Here is a 20,645-nt window from a genome sequence, read left to right as displayed (position 1 = left end):
AAAACTTTGAGATGAGCTCAATTCTTTGTCAAACTTTCCACTTGCGTACGCAGTCGGTCCCCTTGGCTTCACTTGTGAGATTCACATATACTATCGCCATTGCCATAATTCTAGCCTTTATTGGCAAACATGGCGCGCCGCCTAACTACGAGTAATAACAAATCCATATAGATAGACAAAAAAAATAAAAATAAAAAGTTGCAGACCATTCTTCAGTTCAAACTATAAAACATACAGTACATGTCTTTAATTCCCAAGTACACTTCCTTTCAAAAAAAATAAAATCCCAAGTACACTTATTACAACATATGAACATAAGAGGCAAGCATAATGTCTCTCCATTGATCAACTTACATATTTACAAAACCTATTTACATATCCTTGCCATACACCCCAACACACATTAGAAAAATCCACCAGAGGCCGACAGGGAGTTGTTCTGAAAGCTTCAACACTTGAAAATTTTGCGCCAAACTGCCAAGCAAGTATCACCACCACCTTCCCAAAATGAGCCCCAACTTGAGGCTTTAAACAGCATGAAATCAAGTTCACTATCTTTTGCCAAAAACATTTAGAGTGCATCGTCTTAAGGTTTTAAGTGCTTATGCTCTAGAAAAGTACAGCATGTAAACTTCTTTAAGACTAACCAGTGGGGGCAAAAACAAACCAAGAATCATCATACATATTTGACACTTCAGCTATGTAAGACAGACCATATAACTAGCACAAGTAAAGTTTCAGGTAAATCTCACTCAACCTAAGCTAAAGTTGGTTTCAGGGTTTAAAATCAATTGTATTCTAACTAATTTACCAAGGAAACAATATGCGGGGTAGCCAACGCAGAGAACTGTGGCTTACAGGCATGAATGCAAAATGATAATGAATTCCCATTTCTAATATCTTGATTTTTTTTCAAGATAAGGGTACAAGCAGCGTTTAATAAACCTTCTCTCAGTTCAAAGTCAAAATTTATACTTCATGATGAGGAAGTGCACGGCTACATTGTGTCAAATTGTCTGAAGCATGTCAAAATTCACAAGGTAATGCATGTAAAACACAGAAAACCTGGGCATTATATTAATAGCATGCATGTATTTAATGCAAAAAACAGAAACACACAGCGAGACACATCAAAATGAAAAGGTAACACTTATTTAGTATCAGCAAGAAAGGGGTAGACCAAAATTCTAACATTATGAATTTATGATTGGTTAAAGCCCTTTTTCTGGAGGGAACAGTTGGTACTCTTGGTAGGTTTTCACAAAGACAAAGTGAACTTGATTTCATGCACACTATGATAGCCTTGCTTGGAATTTAGCTAAAATTTCAAGAGAGCCAAATTGAATAAAGTACCAAAACAGAACATTACCCTTAGCATGTTCGCATTTCTGAACTGTGCTTCATCCATTTACTGTCAAATGGCCATAACTGCTTAAGTGATGCCTGCATGAGAGGCATCTTTACTCCATATGCAAATTTCCAGCTTGAGGCAACCACCACTTTGGTAGAAGTAATCAGGGATCAGAAAATAATCTACAGGTGGAGGATCGTTTAACTGTCCTGTGGTACAATGTGTGAAAGATTGGAATTTAAGAGAGGTGCCGCCTCCGCTTGATACAAGATCATATGCAAATCTTCCATTTGAGACGCTTGGATCAACGCATCTAACTGCTATTGAGTTTCCCTGGCTCAGGATGAACAAAATGCCATCTTTCTCTTCCTGAAGAACAAGGATTTTTTCATCCATCCCAAGAGATACAGAGAACATAGAGTTGTAGCGGAAGCGAGTCACAAGATCTACATGCTCTTTACACATGTGGCTTGAAAGTCTTCTAGGTGAACCCCGGAAGAGACAGTCAGGAAAAGGGCATGAACACGGTGCGTAGATGCACTTCTCCTCGTGCTCATGTTTTTTACAATAACTGATACTGTCTCTGCAACCGTACCTTAAATAAGAGCATGATACTTGAACTGATTCAATAACCTTCTCAATTGCCCGACAGCGGTTATTGCCAATTTTCCCACAGCATGAGGGACATTTATTACAAATGCTGATACAGCATGAAGAGCATGCTATATGCCCATTGTCACACTACACAAGCAGACAATAATAATGTCATATATACTCGTTGAGTGATTGCTTAGATTTCAAATCTCTGGTTTTTTAATATAAGCTTTATATCTGAAAAAAAAAGGTCTTTAATGGGGTAGTATACTCAGATTCTTCAAGAATGAAACTCGTTAAAAGTTCCTCAAATGAGCATTTGAGTTGGTTTTAGTTTTATACATTAACACAACTACACATATGACAAGGTAAATTGGATAGTCCGAAGTACCAACTCTACCAAGTACCAACTTACAAATAAAACTGCAGATACTACAAGTTAAAAAACATTCTTGCATAACCATCTTTGAGCCTAAAACCAACCTCATTTTCATGTTCAACGATGTGTCCTTGGACAAGAAATTGAACTAGGTTAACGTCACTTGTCTAATTATAAGTCATAGCTTCAAGAATGAAAACAACACTATGCCTCGACTAGGCTACAAGAGAACAGAAAAAACATTGTCATTCCAAAGGGGAAAACTCCTACACTACTTCACTTGTTATAGAACGCCAAAACATGATACTTTAGCATTCCTGTAAATAACCATCCACGACCCTAATAGCCAGTGAAAATGGAAGAGAAACAAAATCCAACATCATCTTTTTTTTGATAAACAAATCCAACATCATCTTAAATCTTAACATTTTCAACCATCAACAATCCTAGGATACAAACGCGTCCATCATAAATTTCATAACTTGTCCAAGACCAAGAAAAGAAGCATGCTATATAATCAACAAAACATAGCACATTATCCCTCCACTACCTTGCAAACCATAAAGTCCAAAAATTCTAGGCTTACAAAATCACAAGAAAAAGTTGTGCACTACCACTCCACCGTCAAACTCATCATGTTGCATACACAAAGAAAGCAAATCATAACCACATTACAGTATAACTATAACACCCTATAGCATTAAGTCATTAACTCTATCCTCAAAAAAACATGCCAAAACAAACTCCTTCAACGTATCCAACAACGATAGGTACCTCTCCGTGAAACACCAAGCTTTAATACATTCCAACCACCTAAAATACCACCACAAATTATACAACATACCACTACAAACATATACCACCATAACCATTTGCCACAACGCTACCGGTATCCAAGGTATCTCCATAGCCGATCCAAGTCTCTAATCATTTAAAATTGAATTGTTTCACCACCAATCCATTCACTCCCCAATTCCCCAACCAATTACCCCAATTCTCAATTCCAACTTCCCTTGTTGTTTCATTTATTTTCAGACTGATTCTTAAAGATAACACAACACTTAAAATTGTATCATTTCAAAAACAATAATACCAATCCCAGAAATAAATTAGCAAAAGGAATTAGTTTCTTTAAAAAAAACGTACCTGAAAGACAGGAATAGTCAAAGGGTGGAAGCAAATGGGGCAATCCAAGACATCCGGATCGGATAAAATCACCGAAATGGACCCACCCGAATTGGTGTGTCCAACTGGAAAGTCGGAATAATCAACAGCTTCATCTTCTGATGATTGTTGTCGCTGCTGTTGATCTGAATTAGAGGAAGAGGATTGAGGGGGGTTGTAAGTTCTTCTCCTTTTGGGGCTGAGGATGCTGAATTCTTCGTCGTCTTCTTCATCACCCTCATCTCTAAATATTGAGAATTTCACCATTAAATTTGAGTTTTTATCTGTAAATTAGTCAATTCAAAAACCCAGAAATGCCATTTTGTTTGCCATGAGAAGGTTAAAAAGTATCCGTGAGTTTTTTTTTTTTTTTTTTTTTTTTAATTGGGAGGATAAAAGATATGAGTTTCTTAAATATTGCATCATACCAATTGCATGTTGGTTCAGTGGTGATTGAGGCTGAACTTGGTAGGGAGGACCGTATTCGATCCCCCGCAACAACAATTGGGAGGGGATTGGAACCTATCTACTCAGAACTCGCCCCGAATTCGGATTAGCCATAAGGGTGAACCGGATGGTACACCAAAAAATATTGCATCATGGGTAACTTTACGCTTCTCGACATATACTTTCACTCTAAAAAAATATATATTGATACGAATTTAAAAATATACCACATGATTACATTGTTTCTTAGGTACAAATCGCTATATTTATGGACCAAAGAAAGTATGATTTTTTTTATTTTCATTTTTAATAGATATAACAAAAAGTTAGAAGAGTGGATGAAATGATATTTTTCTCAAATAAAAACAAATTCCAATTCTGGTATTTGGCTAAACGTAATCCTCATTTCTAGTTTTTATACAGGATTGAACAAGCCAAAAAAATTCTATTTATTGAAAGTATGTCGCTCTTAGCTTAGGATTTCTCCTCTTTTTCGTTCTTTTATTATTTAATTTTGCATCTTTTCATATCATTTTATATGCTACTCATTAGCTTTGAGCTAACATAGGTTATGTTGGAGCAAATCATGATTTTCAAGGAGAAAACGCTAGAAAGCAGGGTTGTCCGCACGCAAAAACACCACATGTGCACACGCACAAAGAAGAAAATTGGACAAGAAAGAAAAAGAGATTTGTGCGCACGCTCGGATATTTGTTCGCACACATAGAATGGGCTAAAAACGATCAGTAACCAATTGACTAATTGAGAATTTGTGCGCGCGCACATGCCCCAGACCTGCCCACGCACTGGTAATGTTGGCCATTCAACGCCTCAAGCAGCGATGCTCAAAGCCTCAGGCGCGCCTCACATGCACACTTCGAATGACCACTTGTCTTCTCTCAGCTTTGCTTCGTGTGCACACGCACCTGCATTTGTGCGCACCTACATACCCTCATGTGTGCGCACGCACACACCTTCTATGCGCACACACAACAACACATAAAAGCAGCATCCTTGTATTTAATGTTAATTTGCCAAAGCATATAAATAGATAGTTTTTTTCATTTTTCAAGACACCTTCCATTTTTATTTTCAGATTTTTTAGTGAGTTAGAGAGAGAAAGTAGGAACTTCATTGTCTTCTCATTTGTGCTTGGATTTTAAGCTTCATTGTAAAACTTCTCAACTCTTACTTTCATTTTTATCATTAAATTCTATTTTTCTTTTGTTTGTTCTCTTTGTTTTCTCATTGATCAAAAACCCTAAAAATAGGCATTTTTATCTTACCTTTTCCATTTCACTTGTCTAGACTATTTGGTTATAGATTTTTGTTTCGATTAATGCACTCTCTCATTGAATATATCATGTTGAATTTTGTGGTTAACTCCATGACTGAGTAGTTTCCCATCTAGGGGTTAGGGTGTAGTCAAGAGTTTCTATGTTTGGGGGTTTAAGGTAGAGGTTTAATAGTTTTTGCAATTAAATGTATAAGTCGAAGGGGAATTATTCGTTGATTTCTTGGTAGACGTAACCTTGTTTGGTCAATGGAATGCGATGTATTGACTTGGCAAGGGATTGTGAGTCCTTGCGTCGTATGATTACAGTTTGGATTTTATTGGTTATCTCTCTAGTTTTGAGTTAATGCGGGAACATGATTCATTGCCTTGTGAGTAATTTTAAATGCCGATTCCCTTTTCAACTTGCCTTTGCAAGCCTATTTTGTTCTTAAACCCTTAATCCCCTATTGCACGTGTCCCTTGGTGAACCCCAATCCCCTAGTGTCTCTAATCTTTGTAACTCTTATTAATCAATTAGTTCTTTTTGCATTTCTTTTTCAAACTAAAAACCCTCTTTCGAACTAGCTTATGCCAAGCACTAATCGTTACAAAACCCGCAAGTCTTCGTGGATATCGACCATTACTTTCCACTTTACTTGTTTTAGTGGTTAGTTTAAGTAATTTCTTTTGATTTAGGTGAGGCTAGTAGCGACCTAGTTTTTCCTTTATCAAATTGGCGACGTTGCCGGGGAGTTGCAACTAAATTTAGTAGCATTTAGTGTATGAGTCTAGTTCTTTTAATTGCTTTCTTCTTTTATTTTTGGTTTTCAATGCTAATGTTTGCTTGAGCTAGTGTGCATGCCAAGGAATCCTAGAATCTCTCCGCTCATTCCTCAAAATTTGGAAACTGAGAGGACATTTAGGGCTAGGTGAAGATGCTTGCAGCAAGCATCCACAACCATTGATCATCAAGAAAAAACCCCTTTTTCTTTTGAGGAAAAAGAGTTAGAAACTTCAGACGAAGAAAAGGAAAGTCTCCGTCTTTCAAAAGTTCTTCAAGTGACACTTTTGAGATGGCAAATGAGTTGAGAAGCTATGGAGCCTCCGGGGCTTACGAGGCAAGGAATGCTATCCTCCTTCCACCAGTGGAAGTGAGGGATTTCGAGTTACACCCCGCACTCATAGGAATGGTGCAAAGAAGTCAATTCACCGGGTCTAGGATAGAGAGCCCAAGGGAGCACTTGAAGACCTTTGTGGACTATTGTTCAATGGTGAATTATAATGGGGTTACTCAAGAGTACATCCGCTGGTAATGCAAGGAAGTGGCTAGATGATCTTAAACCAATCTCCTTAACCTCTTGGAATAAAGTCACAGAAACATTTATCAACAAGTATAGTAGTCCCGCTCAAACCGCCGACTACCGTTCTAAGATGATGACGTTTAAAGAGAAGGCCGATGAAACTCTTCAAGAGTCGTGTGGGAGATTCAACGAGCTCATTCTTCAATGCCCTCACCATGGTATAGATTTGGGGTGCTCCTTCATTGCTTCTACCATTGGCTATCGATGGCTTGTAGAACGACTCTAAATATGGGAGACGGGGGTCCGATCATAAAGAAGAGGCTAGAGGAAGTCTTTGATATCATTGACGATGGTTCAGAATTGCAAAGATTGAAATGATGATAGGAGAGAAAGCGAAAGGAAAGGAGGAAATATGACCTTGAGCCGATCCATGCCTTGAGCTCAAAGTTCAATGCTCTCGTCACACAACTTCAAAGGTCCAATTGTATCCCTCATTGTCCTCCTACTCTCCAATTCCCTTATAGTGTCATGTCTTGTGCTTTATCATGTGATTATTGTGGTTTATTTGAACACCCTTCATATTGCTATCTTTTTAACCAACCCATGGAACAAGTCAATGCATTTAATAATGAGTTTAATACATAGTCATTTTGAACTCTTAAAAATGCTATTTTCAATAAATTTCTCTTAAAAATACTTTAACCATATACTCCCTTCGTCTCTTTTTGTTCTTTACGTTTGGTATTTTTCACGCGTTTTAACGCTTAACTAATTTGTATCGAGCTTACTCAATTTTTTTTATTTAAACAAGATAAATTACGTTTATTTATAATGTTTTCACTTTTATCAAAATTCTGATATTGGGAAATGAGAAAATTTTAATGTCCCAATGGAAAAGTGTGAGAGATTAAATGAATCAATGAATTTAATTGGTAAAAATAATAATTGGACACAAATTTTGATAGAATAATAAATCATTTATGTGATAATATAAAAGGAAATATAAAGAACATTTTAAAATAGGGTAAATTGTTTTTTACCACCTAAAAAAATTGATATATTGTTTTTTACCACCTAAAAAAATAAAAATTGTCTTTTACCACCTAAAAATTGTTTTTTACCATCTCTTAACCGAAAATGTGGACGAAAATGTTATGCGATCCCATTTCAACGACTATATTTTTTTATTTCCTTCTCTTATCCCACTATTTTCATGTATATAAGCTACCATTTACCCTTACTTCCCATTAATTCACATAACGTTTTTATCCATTTTTAGTTAAGAGGTGGTAAAAGACAATTTTTATTTTATTGTTAGGTGGTAAAAAATAATTTTTAATTTTTTAGGTGGTAAAAAACAAATTAACCTTTAAAATACCAAAAAAAAAAGTAAAGAACAAAAAGAGACGAAGTGAATACAAATGAATCCGAAAGTTATATTATATTAAGGGCTTGTTTGGTTGACATGTGAATTTAATTCCCATAGGAAGTTGTAATTCAAGGGAAATTAGTTCCCTTGTTAAATTCATGGGAATTTTTCTAAGTTGTTTGGTTGACAATATGGGAATTAGAAATTCCCATGAACTTTGATTGACCAAGGGAGAGCTAGGTAACTTACTTCCCATGTTTTGTAGGAATTTAAAATTCCCATGAATTCCAACTTCCTCCATTTTTACTTTTTTATGTCAACCAAATAACTAGCCAATCTATAAATTCCCATAAATTCCCACTTCCCCCAATTTTAGATGTCAACCAAACAACCCTCTTAGTGAAGTCAATAAAAAAGAATGGTGGGAGAACGATAATAAGTCTCATAAATAAAATAACCCCATTGATTCGTTTACCCAATCCTTGAAAATCCTCCATTGTTTCTCAATACCCTTCGCTTCACTCTCAGCTGCAGTAGTAGCAGGAAGAAGAAGACGATGGAAATGAGCAGCTTAACTTTCACAACACCATCATCTTCGACAACAAAGCCACTCAGCTTCTTCAACCATGGCTTGAAACAATTGAAACCTTCAACCCCGTCATTTTTTTCTGGAACAAATTCATGGAATCAAAACAGAAGCAGAATCACCCATGTGAAGGCCTTAAAAGGGTCAATTGAACGCAATACCCTCTCTTCGAATTGGGAATTTTCAGCCACCGCTGCCCCCAGGTTGCCCAGATTTGAAGAACTTGATATTACCAACATGCTTCTTCGTCAGAGAATCATCTTTCTGGGTTCTCAAGTTAGTAACTTTTTCCCCTCGTTTAGTTTCAATTCCTTTTCCATTTCTTATCGGTTTATGAATCATTTGGCTTTGAAATTTTGTTGTGTTCGATGAATATTTAGGGGTTTTGTGAAATTATTCGACTCTTTTACATTGTTGTTGAAATTGTCGATTGAGTTTAGCTGGGATTAAGGTTGGATGTTGAAAATTTGGTTGGTTGATTAATTTTAGGGATTGCATATGGGTTCCTGTGATAAGCTTGTTATTGATGTTAATTATTGATTATTGATTTTCAGAGGACTAAGGCTCCGTTTGTTAAGGCGTAAAACGTTTTCATTGTAAAACGAATTTCCATGGAAAACAGTTTTCAAGGGAAAACACAATTCCAAACTAGTTTTCCTTTGTTTGGTAACTTAAAGGAAAATGGGAGAAAATGGTGAATATTGAGGGGAAGAAAGGAGATGGAGGTAAGGAGGAAAGAAGGAAAAGTGGTTTCCCTCCCTTTCAAATGGAAAAGGGTTTTCCATCTTTGAGAGAGTAATGGAAAATTGTTTTACATCCCTTACCCAACCAAACAACGTAAAATGGTTAAAAAGGGGAAAATCGTTTTCCATGAAAACGTTTTACGCCCTACCAAACGGAGCCTAAGGGGGGAAATGTTGGGTAATTAGATTTGGAGTTCGCAACCACTAATGAAGGATTCTTTGAAAGATTAAAGGATTAGTATTCTTTTGTGGAAATTGAACAATTTGGTCTTATACATACTTGAAGAGTTGAAGGGTGTGGAGACTTGAAGGGTGTGGAGTGTGGAGTGTGGAGTGTGGAGTGTGGAGTTGAAGGGTGTGGAGTGTGGAGTGAATGATTGCTGTGTTCAAGGGGTTTTAATTGCTAATGGCAAGAGAAGCCTATATGAGCTTGGTTCTTCGTTAATTTTCTGGACACACTTTCAATGAGATTAGGACAAGAGGAATTCTTCTGAAACTTTGTAGTTTATTAAGTTAATTTTTGTTTTTGCTATAATGGTCTGCAGATTGATGACACTACAGCAGATTTTGTCATAAGCCAGCTCTTACTTTTAGACGCAGAAGACCCCAAGAAGGATATTAAGTTGTTTATCAACTCTCCTGGAGGATCAGTGACTGCAGGTTTGGCTTATTAACCATTTTAGCTTGTGTATCCTTCAATCATCTTCAATTTTTCGGATTGTTATAGTTCTACTTTTTGTGAGGCAGATTGTCAAATATGTTACGCTTACCAACTGATTCGAACCTTTTGCTACTGAGACGAGTTCTTCCGTGTCTGATAACTCTTTTTTCTTTCTACTTCAATACTTCCATAAGATTGTATCGTGAGAATGATTCGAAAACACGTTATACTTTACCATGTTCAGATGCTTGTCTCTAGATTTTGTTATACAGAAAACAAGCCTTTTATTGTTATTGTCTGTTCACTACTTCAATCTAGTATCAATTCCTGATTTAAGCAGAAAGGGAAATTCAGGTCAAAAGTCAAGAAGATTCCTCTTCTATAATGGAAAAGTGCCATTGGTTTTAGTTAACTTCTACAGCTGATCTATTCACTTCATTTGTAGGGATGGGAATTTATGACGCTATGAAACAGTGCAAGGCAGATGTATCTACCACTTGTATGGGATTAGCTGCGTCCATGGGAGCATTTCTTCTTGCTTCTGGTAGTAAAGGCAAGCGCTACTGCATGCCAAATTCAAGAGTGATGATCCATCAGCCACTTGGAACAGCTGGCGGCAAGGTAAATTCCGGCCTTCTATTTGTTTTAATACTTAATTATTCCAGATTTCCATGAAGGAATACTCCCCTTCTTGAATATGAAACTAGACTCTCGTTTATCCTTGTTCTCTATTGCGATCTGTCCTGAGCTCCAATATATTTTGCTCTTTTGTTTTGCATCTCGATCATCAACTCTTCTGTCTGAAAACTATAATCTTTTTCTGCTTTTGTAAAGGTTCAACCTTTTGTCATCATTTAGATCTTTGATAATTTGTAGTTATTTTGGAGTTATGGTTTAGGTTTCAGATGAATTGGTTTTGGCAAAATAAAATGATTAAGCTAGTGGTTTACTGGGTTTTTTTTTTCTTTCTGTTTTTGCTTGTAACTTACTTTCTGTCAAAGCATTAAGAATCATTTTGTTTCCAGCTAAAGGGAACTGAAGAGAATGTGATTATTGCGTACAGAATTGAACTTCATTGTGCTTCGTATATTGAATTGCCATTGTATATAACTGTTGCCACTATGATTTTATGAGGAACTGAAGACTTCTTTGAGAACTTTGTGGAACCAAACCCTTTTACTTCTTTTCCATCATTTTGCTCAAGTTCTTCAAATGATTGACTACTTCACCAGTTGACCTCCTCCACTACCTTAATTATGACACTTAAGTTTAGGCATTCATATCCTGGTTAATTTTGACTGACCATCCTCCTTAAACTGCAATTTTGTGTCCAACATAAATTGGCTTATTATTAAATTCTTATCCTATATAAATCTATTCAAACATTTTACTTTGTTTGATTTCTGATGAAATCTACATATATTATTCAGCTTTGCTACTATGAGTTGTCAACATTCAGCCTCTGCCATTAGTATGCTAATCAGCTGATGATGGTGGCAACACCAAGGCTTATTCAGGATACTTCTATATGCATCCCAAAACATGATCCCAAACAGATGTGACCCTCTTGAGATTTAGGTTAGCATGATAGCGGTCGTTATACACTTATACCCAACACCAGCTTACTCATGTACCAAATTCTAACACCGACACCTACATAATTCACGCATGCCTCGAAGACACCAAACACTCAGACCATTTAGGAGGCTGGATAACAATACCATGTTAATTGTCATTTATAATCCAATAAGAAGAGACTATCATTATCCTGTTTGCTTATTTCATATGTTGTCTACTTTTTGTTTACAAACTCAACATGGTCCTCTTGATGTACTCGTTTTCTCTTGCTTGCATGTTGTCGTGTTCCTATTCCATTATTCAACCTCTTATGCACTTATTATCAGGAGATCTGTTGTTATCTCTAATTTCAAAGCTAGCTTAATCATTCCGTCATTGTTTCTGTTGTAGATATTAATGCATACTAGTATTTTTTTTTGTCATGCGTGTTGATGATTACTTGTTATTATTTATAGGCAACAGACATGAGCATACGTATCAGAGAAATGGCGTACCACAAAGTCAAGCTCAACAAAATCATGTCCAGAATCACAGGAAAGCCAGAGGAGCAGGTTAGTTGTATGAAAATGCTCTAGCCAAATCACATCTAATGTAGCTTTCGTTAATATGCCTTTTTAATCTCCTTTTTTTTCTTACAGATTGAAATTGACACTGATCGTGACAATTTCATGAATCCATGGGAGGCAAAAGAATATGGAATAGTAGATGCAGTTATCGATGATGGTAAGGTGGGTTTGGTTGCACCCATCGGAGATACTGCCCCACCTCCAAAAACAAAGGTGTGGGATCAATGGAAGATCGAGGGTAGCCGCAAAGCCAGGAAGAATCTTCCATCCGAGAGCAAGATGTCACAGACTGGATATGCTGACGAGAACAAGGGTACTCAACTAGATAAGGAAACCCCAACTTCAGTATAAGGGCCATCACCCACATTTCTCCAACCAGTATAGATTTACACTGTCTTTCCAAATTGTTTTACTCACGTAGAAGTAATTTGATATATGTGTAACCTTGCATTTTTTATGATTATTTTGTGGTAGTTGTTCCATTGCTATTGGTATTTTTTTTTTCTTTTTTTTTCTTCCATCGTCTTGACTCTTGACCATCAAAACAAACCCAGTTAAACTTTGATCAACATGTATCTTTTGTATAAGAGCAACTCCAATGATCTAGAGACTTGCTTGCAACTTTTAAAAGTTTTAAGCTACTAGCTTGATCATTGGAGTGAAAATGACAAATTAGCTTGGCCAAGCAAATTAGCTTGGCCTTGCTTGGCCAAGCTGATTTGCTTGACAAAAGAGTTATTAATGGTTGATTTACTACTGACAAGTGGGACAAAAATTAAATAACAAGCTAGTAGGTAACCATTGGATTACAAAAGCTAACAATAAGAATAGCGTGTGATTCTTATGTGGTATGACAAACTATTTAGAAATTAGCTTGCCATTGGAGATGCTCTTCCCTCCGTCCCAATATATAGTGTCTATTTTCGTTTTGGATGTATTGAAATGTTGTGCCTACTTTTGTAATTTTCTATTTAATTAATTGATTTTCCCCCCAATATTCCTTATCAAACAACTTAAATATTCCAACTATCCTACTTTTACTTTAAAATGTAGTCCCATAATCAATGTTTGTATCGTAAAAAATAGTGTGGTCCAATAATTAATTTTCTACCATGAAAAATATGGTCCCATAATTTATTATTTTATTGTCTTTTAACTTTTTATTTAAATTATAAAATAAATTGTATACTTTTATAGTAAAGTACAACAACATTAATAGTTAATAATATTATTTTTCAAATTTTTTAATTCCCATGGAAAATGTCAAACGAGTACTATATTATGGGACAGAGGGAAATATACTTCGTATATACAACATTATAAATATGAAATAATTACCGGTTGTGTATTTGTTTTATTCGAAGAAAACAAATCATAAATATATTTTTATTGGACTTGAGTATTATTTTTGGATATAAATCTTCCTATGTTGCATAAATATCGCACTATTTTATTCTGTACACTATTCACGTTGGACCTTTAATCATTTTTTTTATTCATACGTAAGAAAAATTTGTAGCCATGTGAGATCTTGTTATGTTCGTATCAATATATATTTTCTAAATATAATTTCTTTATAATGTTTTATACATAATTCAAGATATTAAGAGTCAAAATATGCATTGGAAAGCGTAAAGTCAACCATGTTGCAATATTTAAGGAACATGAACAGAGGAAGTATAAATTTATGACATCATCTTCCGATGATTGTTGCCGAAAAATAATTCGGGGCGTAATAAAATGGATGTATAAGTTTAAGGTGAGTTAACCCCATGATTGGGGTTTAAGTTTTACAAAAAAATCACCAATTGGGACCTTAATGTTTTTTGGTCAATAATTGGGACCTCATGTTACTTTTCTAGCTGAAGTTAACTATGGTGGTTAAAGAATGTTAAGTCTTTGAGTTAAGAAATATAATAATAACATTTTAATTTTGTAAAAGTATAAAACTAATTAAATTAATTTTTTGTTATTCTTACTCCTCCAATATCTCCGTCTTGAACGAACATCGTCGGAAACTACCAACACCACATTAATTTCTATTTCCTTTATTAATAAGTTTGTTCACAATTCAGCAAAATTTGACCAAAAAATGTTAAATAACTAATTTATAATATTCACATAATTTAACATAGAAACTCAACAATACCAAAATGTTCACTTGAGTGTTTGAACATAGTCCTATAAAATGGGTAGGGCTCAAACTTAATGAATGGGTCGATTTGGGTCATAAACAAGTCATATTTAGTCAGGTCAAGTCATGAACTCATGACCTATTTAGCATAACCCAACCGCTCCGACTCATTTTTTTAAAAAAGAAAATGAGTATACGAGTCACAATCTAAAAATACTCCGTACTCTGTATAAATCTATCATACTTCCCACTACATGTCACCCTTTTAAAAAGCATCTTCATTCGAACAATGGCCGAACATCATTTTACTTTCAATTAATTTAGAAATCATGCAAAAAGTTCGCTCTTTTCCTTATGTGATTAACATATAAACATCACAAAGTAAACATAAAAATAAAAAATAAATAAAAATCAAAATCAAACAACCATAACAAAATGATCAAAATCAACACAAAAACAATAAAACTTAGCAGCATTAATATCATACAAAATCACAAAATTAACCAATTTCAATCATTAATCTCAAGAAAAATTACAAAATTAATAAATACGGAGTACCCATTAACTCAAATCTAAAGACGTAGTACGAAATAAACCCAATAAACCCCTCCAAAAAATTGACACATTATACTATATTACTATGTACTAACTCATAAGTCGTAGCTCTTATAATTTATGTTTGATTTATTTTATTAGTTTGAATAGTCAACTTTGAACTAAAGGTGAGTTAAACTAACATAAATCTAACCTTAAGTCCCAATTATTGAACAAAAAAAAGTGAGGTCTCAATTAATGATTCTTTATAAAATTTAGACTCTAATAATGGGCTTAACTCGTTTAAAGTTGTAATTGTCAAAATTAGATGTTTGAGTTTGTAATTAACAAAAATGAAATTTTATTAGTTGGTATAATTATAATATGTATTAGTGTATTACATACGATTGCAAAATTAATTTATCTTATCTTCCCCTTCATGCATTCACAAATTCTTATTTACATGGGGTGTACGATAAATATTGTACACCGAAGTTAAAGTTAATGTAAAATGCTTAAAAGTTACCCTTATATATGTAAAAGTTATATATTTTTAAATTTCATTTTAATAAAAAAATATTTTTCAAAATCGCTAATAATATATAAAATTAATTATTGAACCCTTTATAAGGTTTATCTATCAATTTTTTAAAAAAATATAAAAGTTAGAGAAAACAACGTAGAGTTAGAATAATTTGGATAAAAATTATATTTGTGTATAACAAATTTATTGTACACATTGTGTATGCAATTTTTGTCATACATTTGCGCCATTACGGGGCTAAATTCGTTGAATTAAGAAGTGGATCATTCATAATTTTGTTTTTAAATGGAGAGGAATTAATATACCAATTCATCTGATAAAATTGAAACAATAGGAAGGTAATCATCAAAGACCAGAGCCAAGGACCTGTTCTAACCTCAAAAGAAATCGGTGCAAATCCGAAATGCCCAAAATTGTACACTCTCTCTCCTACTCATCAATGAATTCCACCCTCAAATTCCATTCAATTCCCAAAATTCATCCTCCATTTTCAATAGATTCCACATGCTTAGTGACTAATTCTGTAAAATTGCCCACTGCTAAAACGAAGAACAAATTCCGACAAATAATTAATTGTTGTTCAGAAAACCAAAGTAGAACCCTAAGAACTTGCAAAAGTTGCAAAACCCAGTTCGATCCAGCTCTCAATCACCCTCTTGCTTGCCGATTTCACACTGCTCATTTTGGAGGTACCCTTTAAATTACACCATTTCCAGGATTTTAATTTTGTTTTTATGCTCTTTTTTCTCGTTTTCTGGTTTTGTTTAATTAGTAATAAACTACTTGAATTAATTGCTGTTTTGGTGAATTTGATGTATTAGATTAAGACATGTGCTCCCTTTGTTAATATCCGACTTGGATACATGAGGTGTAATAGAATTGGAATTGTCAATTTTGGTGTCTATATTTGTGGAAATAGTTGGATGATCAACGAGGGAACTTGACAGATAACAGACTGACAGTAGGATGGAGTATTGGAGATGCAAACTATATACACTTAGTAATTTACGTATGTACGTTTGCCGCGGCCACGAATCCACGATGTATAGTGATCATGTCGATTTTTGGAGGAAATTGTTGGGTTTGCTTAAGAAATGTACCTTTGTTGCTTATGAAAACAACATACTTAATACTTCGTAACCATATTAACAATGTAAATGCTCATTCCTTAAGAGTCAAATTTTGTTTTTGAATAATTCTACTCAATCTGTAATAAACTCACAATTCTACCACAAATTCGACAGTAATATGAGGGAGGGATGAATGATTTGATTAATGGAAGTGGAACTTACAAAAGGGGCTCAAGCATAAACAAGCAACTTCTTGTGTATGTTACCGTTATCGGAGGACGCTGCCAAGTCATTACATAATTAGAGCCTCCACCATACACTAAGATGACCTAGTCACCTAGGAGTACCTAGACTATTTCTTGCTCGTCTGCAGTACTCCAATGAGTATGTAATGGAGAGAAGATAGGGATGACACGATTATTATAGATGGGATATATTAGTCCAAGCACATCATCTTAATATGACGTATATAGGGGACGAGGCAATATGACTATGATTTCCAAACTGATGGAATATATTTTGCATAAGGATGTTCCTTCAAAAGTACTTCAGAATTCTGTTAAATATCGTACTTAAGGGTTGACATGACTCTTTACTCTTTAGTATGCGCTTATAACAGTCTCCAACAGTCAACATTGGAACTTCTTCGTAGCTTCACATCAGAGGTACCTTTCATGGTTCAGTGTTGTTATTGGAGAATCTGTCGCTGATTGTCTGAACATAACTAGTGAGCTTACAGCCAAGTCTTAATTGTTTTTATTGGTTGAAAATAGCTTCCCTTTTTCTCTCTTCTGATGTGGAGGTGGTATTAGACTAGACACCATGTGGTTAAGTTGGGTTGTATCATTTTAAACCATTGGACTTTGCCTCCAGTTGTATTTTGCATAGTGCTTATGATCCTTTGTTTGTGGGGTAGCTTTTGTTGGTGATATGTTGGGCTTTGCTAAAAATGTGTCCCCTAACCTAGCCAGAGAGCCATTTCCCGATTTTTTTGATAGATTTTTTTAAAATATAGATCTATCGATTATATGTTTAGTTCTTTAATCAGGTGCTTATCAAGAAGATATGGATTTGAGAGAAAGTGTTTACATTGAAACTCTGAGATTCAATTCAATAGATTTATATGGCAGCAAACATGGTCTCTTGCTGCTGACTGCCTGCTGGTCTGTTCATAATACTCCCATTCCCATATTGGTGCTCCCAGTCCCATCAGCAAGAAATTACCATGGCCATCGCACATTCTATCAGTGCTTCAAATAGACTTCTCCATTTTACCTGTCTGATCTAGAATCCATCTGTGACTTGACTGGCGTCATGCTGCTAAAAGCTAATCCGAACTCACTTTTTTGTTTACTAGCTGTAGGATAGACATCATGCTGCTTACAGCTAATCCAAACCAAACTTTTCGTTTACTATCTGTAGGATAGATTTTTTCAATATTGTGAACAGGGTTATCTCTGTCTCTCTTTTTTGCTTCTCACAAAGTTCTGTATGCATTGTATACTAAAGGCCGAAGGTTAATTTAGGATTTAACGAAGGGTTAAAGTAACATTAAATATTTATCTGGGTCTGTTTATGTGTAAGTCTCATTTTGGATTGTTTAGTATTCTTTGCTTGTTTTTCCTGCTTCTTGATCCTTATTTGGTTCTCATCACCTTAAGCAGGAGAGACAAAGAGGAAGTTTGAGAGTGTCTACACAGGAGGTACGATGAACACCCCCAATTCTGGTCAAGTTTTACAGTACTGGCATTGTTGTGGATCGGAAGACCCATTTGACCCTGGATGCACCTCAGCCCCACACTCATCTTACGATGATTGACAGTGCTGCCATTTGCAAATAAGGTCATCACTGTTTTAAGCTATTGGTTTTTGTAAAGAAGTCGGGAAAGATAATATTATTGCAGTTTCTTGTAGCATTGAATTGTCACCATTCAATTCGAACATATGGAATCCCTGATTCTTATGCAACTATGCAATTGCATAAAAGAATGAAGAGATTGATGGACAAAATGTATGGCATTTGTAAAAATGTCCTTGTCCTTGTCCTTGTCCCTGTCACTGGAGCAGCTGTCTTGTTTGCAAGTCTGTTTTTACTGAGGTTGTTGTATGTATTAATTTGTTAGTTTCAGTAACAATCTGTAGTCCAAATCTATAGCTCAACAGGAAATGAAGATGGTTGGCAAGCATGATGAAAACTGTGGTGCAAGCTATTCTGATTTTCTTGATCAAAGTAGGGAATGTAACAGATATCAGAAATTGGAAGGGTATTTGGATCTTTGACAAGGACAGCAACGTTTACCATGAGCAGGTGAAGGTAACAACTGTTATTGATTCCGAGTCTGCAATTGGGAAGTTGACATTATTCTAGAGTTTTTCCAGTTGGAGAGATAGCTAGTGAACTCATCCAAGCAATGCCCATCAGTGAAAGGTTCCCTGCCGATAGTCGATAGTCGATAGATATAGGGGCAGGGGTGCTGATTTTGTGGAGGCTGGAAGAAAATTGAATCCTACTCTTTCCCTCCCTTTGTCTCTCTACAAATTCCAATCCAGTTTTCTTAAAATACGGAGTAATTAAATGTTTTTTCTTTGCTTTACTTGGCACTTGCTACACGCCCAAGTACAGCGTACCAAAGCTATCAATGTTGATTTTTTTGATACGAAACTACTTTATGTCTTAAAAATGTAACTATGTAGAATAATTTGAATGATATAGAGGAAGTAGTTTAATTATTGTATGACAATTGGTTGTTGCCTCGTTTAGTTGACTTTTAACTAAACAACGCCTATATCAATTGTCAACTGCTCCAGTCGTCCCTCTTGTTTGGCCCCTTGGAAAAACCGTGGGACTTATGTTAAGGAAAGAGTCAGATGTGAAGTACGGCTTATATCTTAAAGAAACAAAATACAATTGTATCAGGAAAAGGCTACATATACACCTAGTGTACAAGATTCTCATGTACATCACCATTAATTTATTAACACATCATTAAACCCAGTAAAAAATGAGAATAAAAGAAAAAAAATATGTCATTTCAACCAATAGAAAATCATGGTGCATAAGATGTCTTCTACACTAAGTGTACATGTAGTAAAATCCGTTGCTTCAAATGTACATGCCGCCTTGATCGCCGCATCTAATGAAAAACATAAATTAAAGGAAGCTTCTTTTAAAAGTCTTTGGTATTTGCTTCTACGAATCATCATCAAAATAAATATATTCTAGAACTTCACTTCTTAATTACGCCAAACGGTTCGTCACAAGTCCTCATAACTGCCATCAAACCATCTCGATGCTTATCAGAAGTCAACGCGTATAGCTGCCGGTTAATATTATAAACCATAACTCACCAATTAAAATTGATAATTGTGCCACGTGTTGTCTCTAGATTGGTTCAACATTCATTTGTGTTTGTCCTATAAATTTGGACCATTCCGTGAGAAATATGATCAAACAAACATAAACCCTTTTTTTTTCAAACTTGTTACACCAAAGTTTCATCAAAAATTTCATTTATAATCATGGAAACTACAGTTCTTTCTTCAATAATAAGAAACCCTCTCAACTCAACATTTTCTCCCTTCCTCAAAACTTCGAAACCCAAATCGCGAACAAGAAACAACAACAATAATAATAATATTACAATTGTTTCATCTCTTCATAGGAGTAACTCATACGGATCTCAATATGAAGGTCGTTTAGTAGATGAAAATATGATTGTTCTTAGAAAAAGAATCCACGAGATGAAGATGGTGGAGAGAAATTACGAGCCTCCAAACGAGTGGATGGGGTGGGAGAAACAAATGTATGCTCAATATGACGAGTATATTTGCAAGGTTTTAGGTGTGGTGCAAACTCAATTGATGAACGCTCGTCCTAGTGTTGCCCTTGGTGCATTGGCTTTGCTTACGTTGAGCGTCCCGACTTCGGTTGTTTTGCTTGTTTTACACTTTGCTCAGGCTGCTGATACCATCATCAAGTTATAGTAATTTTTAATTTAATTAATTGGATCTTCAAAATGTACATATTTTATTTATTTTAGCCTTAGATTTGTTGTTGAATTGAATAGGTTGTTTTTTAAGTTATTCATTAATTTATTTATTGTATTGACTATACTTTTTTTTTTTTCCGCCTTTTGAAGATTTTTTCTATAGATTCAAAATTAAAAACATACTTTACAACCTTTGTAAAGTACCTGAACGGGAATTCTCCCACAGGAATCCTAAGAGCATCCAGAATCTGATAAATGTCACAAGTTGCAACAACTAAAATTTATCACAATCTTACGTATCACAGTTTAATTGGCACATATAGGCGCCACGTATGCTATCCAATGTAATATTTTACTAT

The 20,645-nt window shown here is 35.1% G+C and overlaps 4 protein-coding genes across 5 annotated transcripts; 3 read left to right on the top strand and 1 right to left on the bottom strand.

Annotated features, from left to right (window-relative positions):
* Positions 1-185: 185 nt before the first annotated feature.
* LOC110797545 (E3 ubiquitin-protein ligase SINA-like 10) lies at positions 186-3,848 on the bottom strand. 2 transcript variants are annotated; one of them, XR_002535860.2, is made up of 3 exons: positions 3,471-3,848; positions 1,370-2,092; positions 186-525 (listed from the first exon to the last, which is right to left on the bottom strand). XR_002535860.2 is itself a non-coding variant. In XM_022002667.2 (2 exons), exons 1-2 carry the CDS (start codon positions 3,753-3,755, stop codon positions 1,433-1,435), a joined length of 945 nt encoding a protein of 314 aa, XP_021858359.2. In that variant the 5' UTR covers positions 3,756-3,848; the 3' UTR covers positions 186-1,432. The 2 variants fall into 2 exon arrangements, 1 of the variants encoding a protein (XP_021858359.2); XM_022002667.2 differs by having other exon boundaries at positions 186-2,092.
* A 4,460-nt stretch (positions 3,849-8,308) lies between these two features.
* Positions 8,309-12,497, top strand: LOC110797546 (ATP-dependent Clp protease proteolytic subunit 3, chloroplastic). Its single transcript, XM_022002669.2, has 5 exons — positions 8,309-8,743; positions 9,756-9,870; positions 10,317-10,492; positions 11,905-12,000; positions 12,088-12,497. Exons 1-5 carry the CDS (start codon positions 8,438-8,440, stop codon positions 12,364-12,366), a joined length of 972 nt encoding a protein of 323 aa, XP_021858361.1. The 5' UTR covers positions 8,309-8,437; the 3' UTR covers positions 12,367-12,497.
* A 3,032-nt stretch (positions 12,498-15,529) lies between these two features.
* Positions 15,530-19,089, top strand: LOC110797547 (uncharacterized). The gene is made up of 2 exons (XM_022002670.2): positions 15,530-15,916; positions 17,962-19,089. The coding sequence occupies exons 1-2, from the start codon at positions 15,631-15,633 to the stop codon at positions 18,114-18,116; spliced, it is 441 nt and encodes a 146-aa protein (XP_021858362.1). The 5' UTR covers positions 15,530-15,630; the 3' UTR covers positions 18,117-19,089.
* A 665-nt stretch (positions 19,090-19,754) lies between these two features.
* LOC110797535 (uncharacterized) lies at positions 19,755-20,424 on the top strand. The gene has a single exon (XM_022002655.2). The coding sequence runs from the start codon at positions 19,817-19,819 to the stop codon at positions 20,279-20,281; it is 465 nt and encodes a 154-aa protein (XP_021858347.1). The 5' UTR covers positions 19,755-19,816; the 3' UTR covers positions 20,282-20,424.
* The last annotated feature ends 221 nt before the right edge of the window (positions 20,425-20,645 follow it).

This window comes from Spinacia oleracea, chromosome 1 (assembly GCF_020520425.1).
Source record: "Spinacia oleracea cultivar Varoflay chromosome 1, BTI_SOV_V1, whole genome shotgun sequence".
Taxonomy (NCBI): Eukaryota; Viridiplantae; Streptophyta; class Magnoliopsida; order Caryophyllales; family Amaranthaceae; genus Spinacia; species Spinacia oleracea.
Note: the sequence above shows the minus strand (reverse complement) of the source record. Positions and strands in the feature narration are given on the sequence as shown.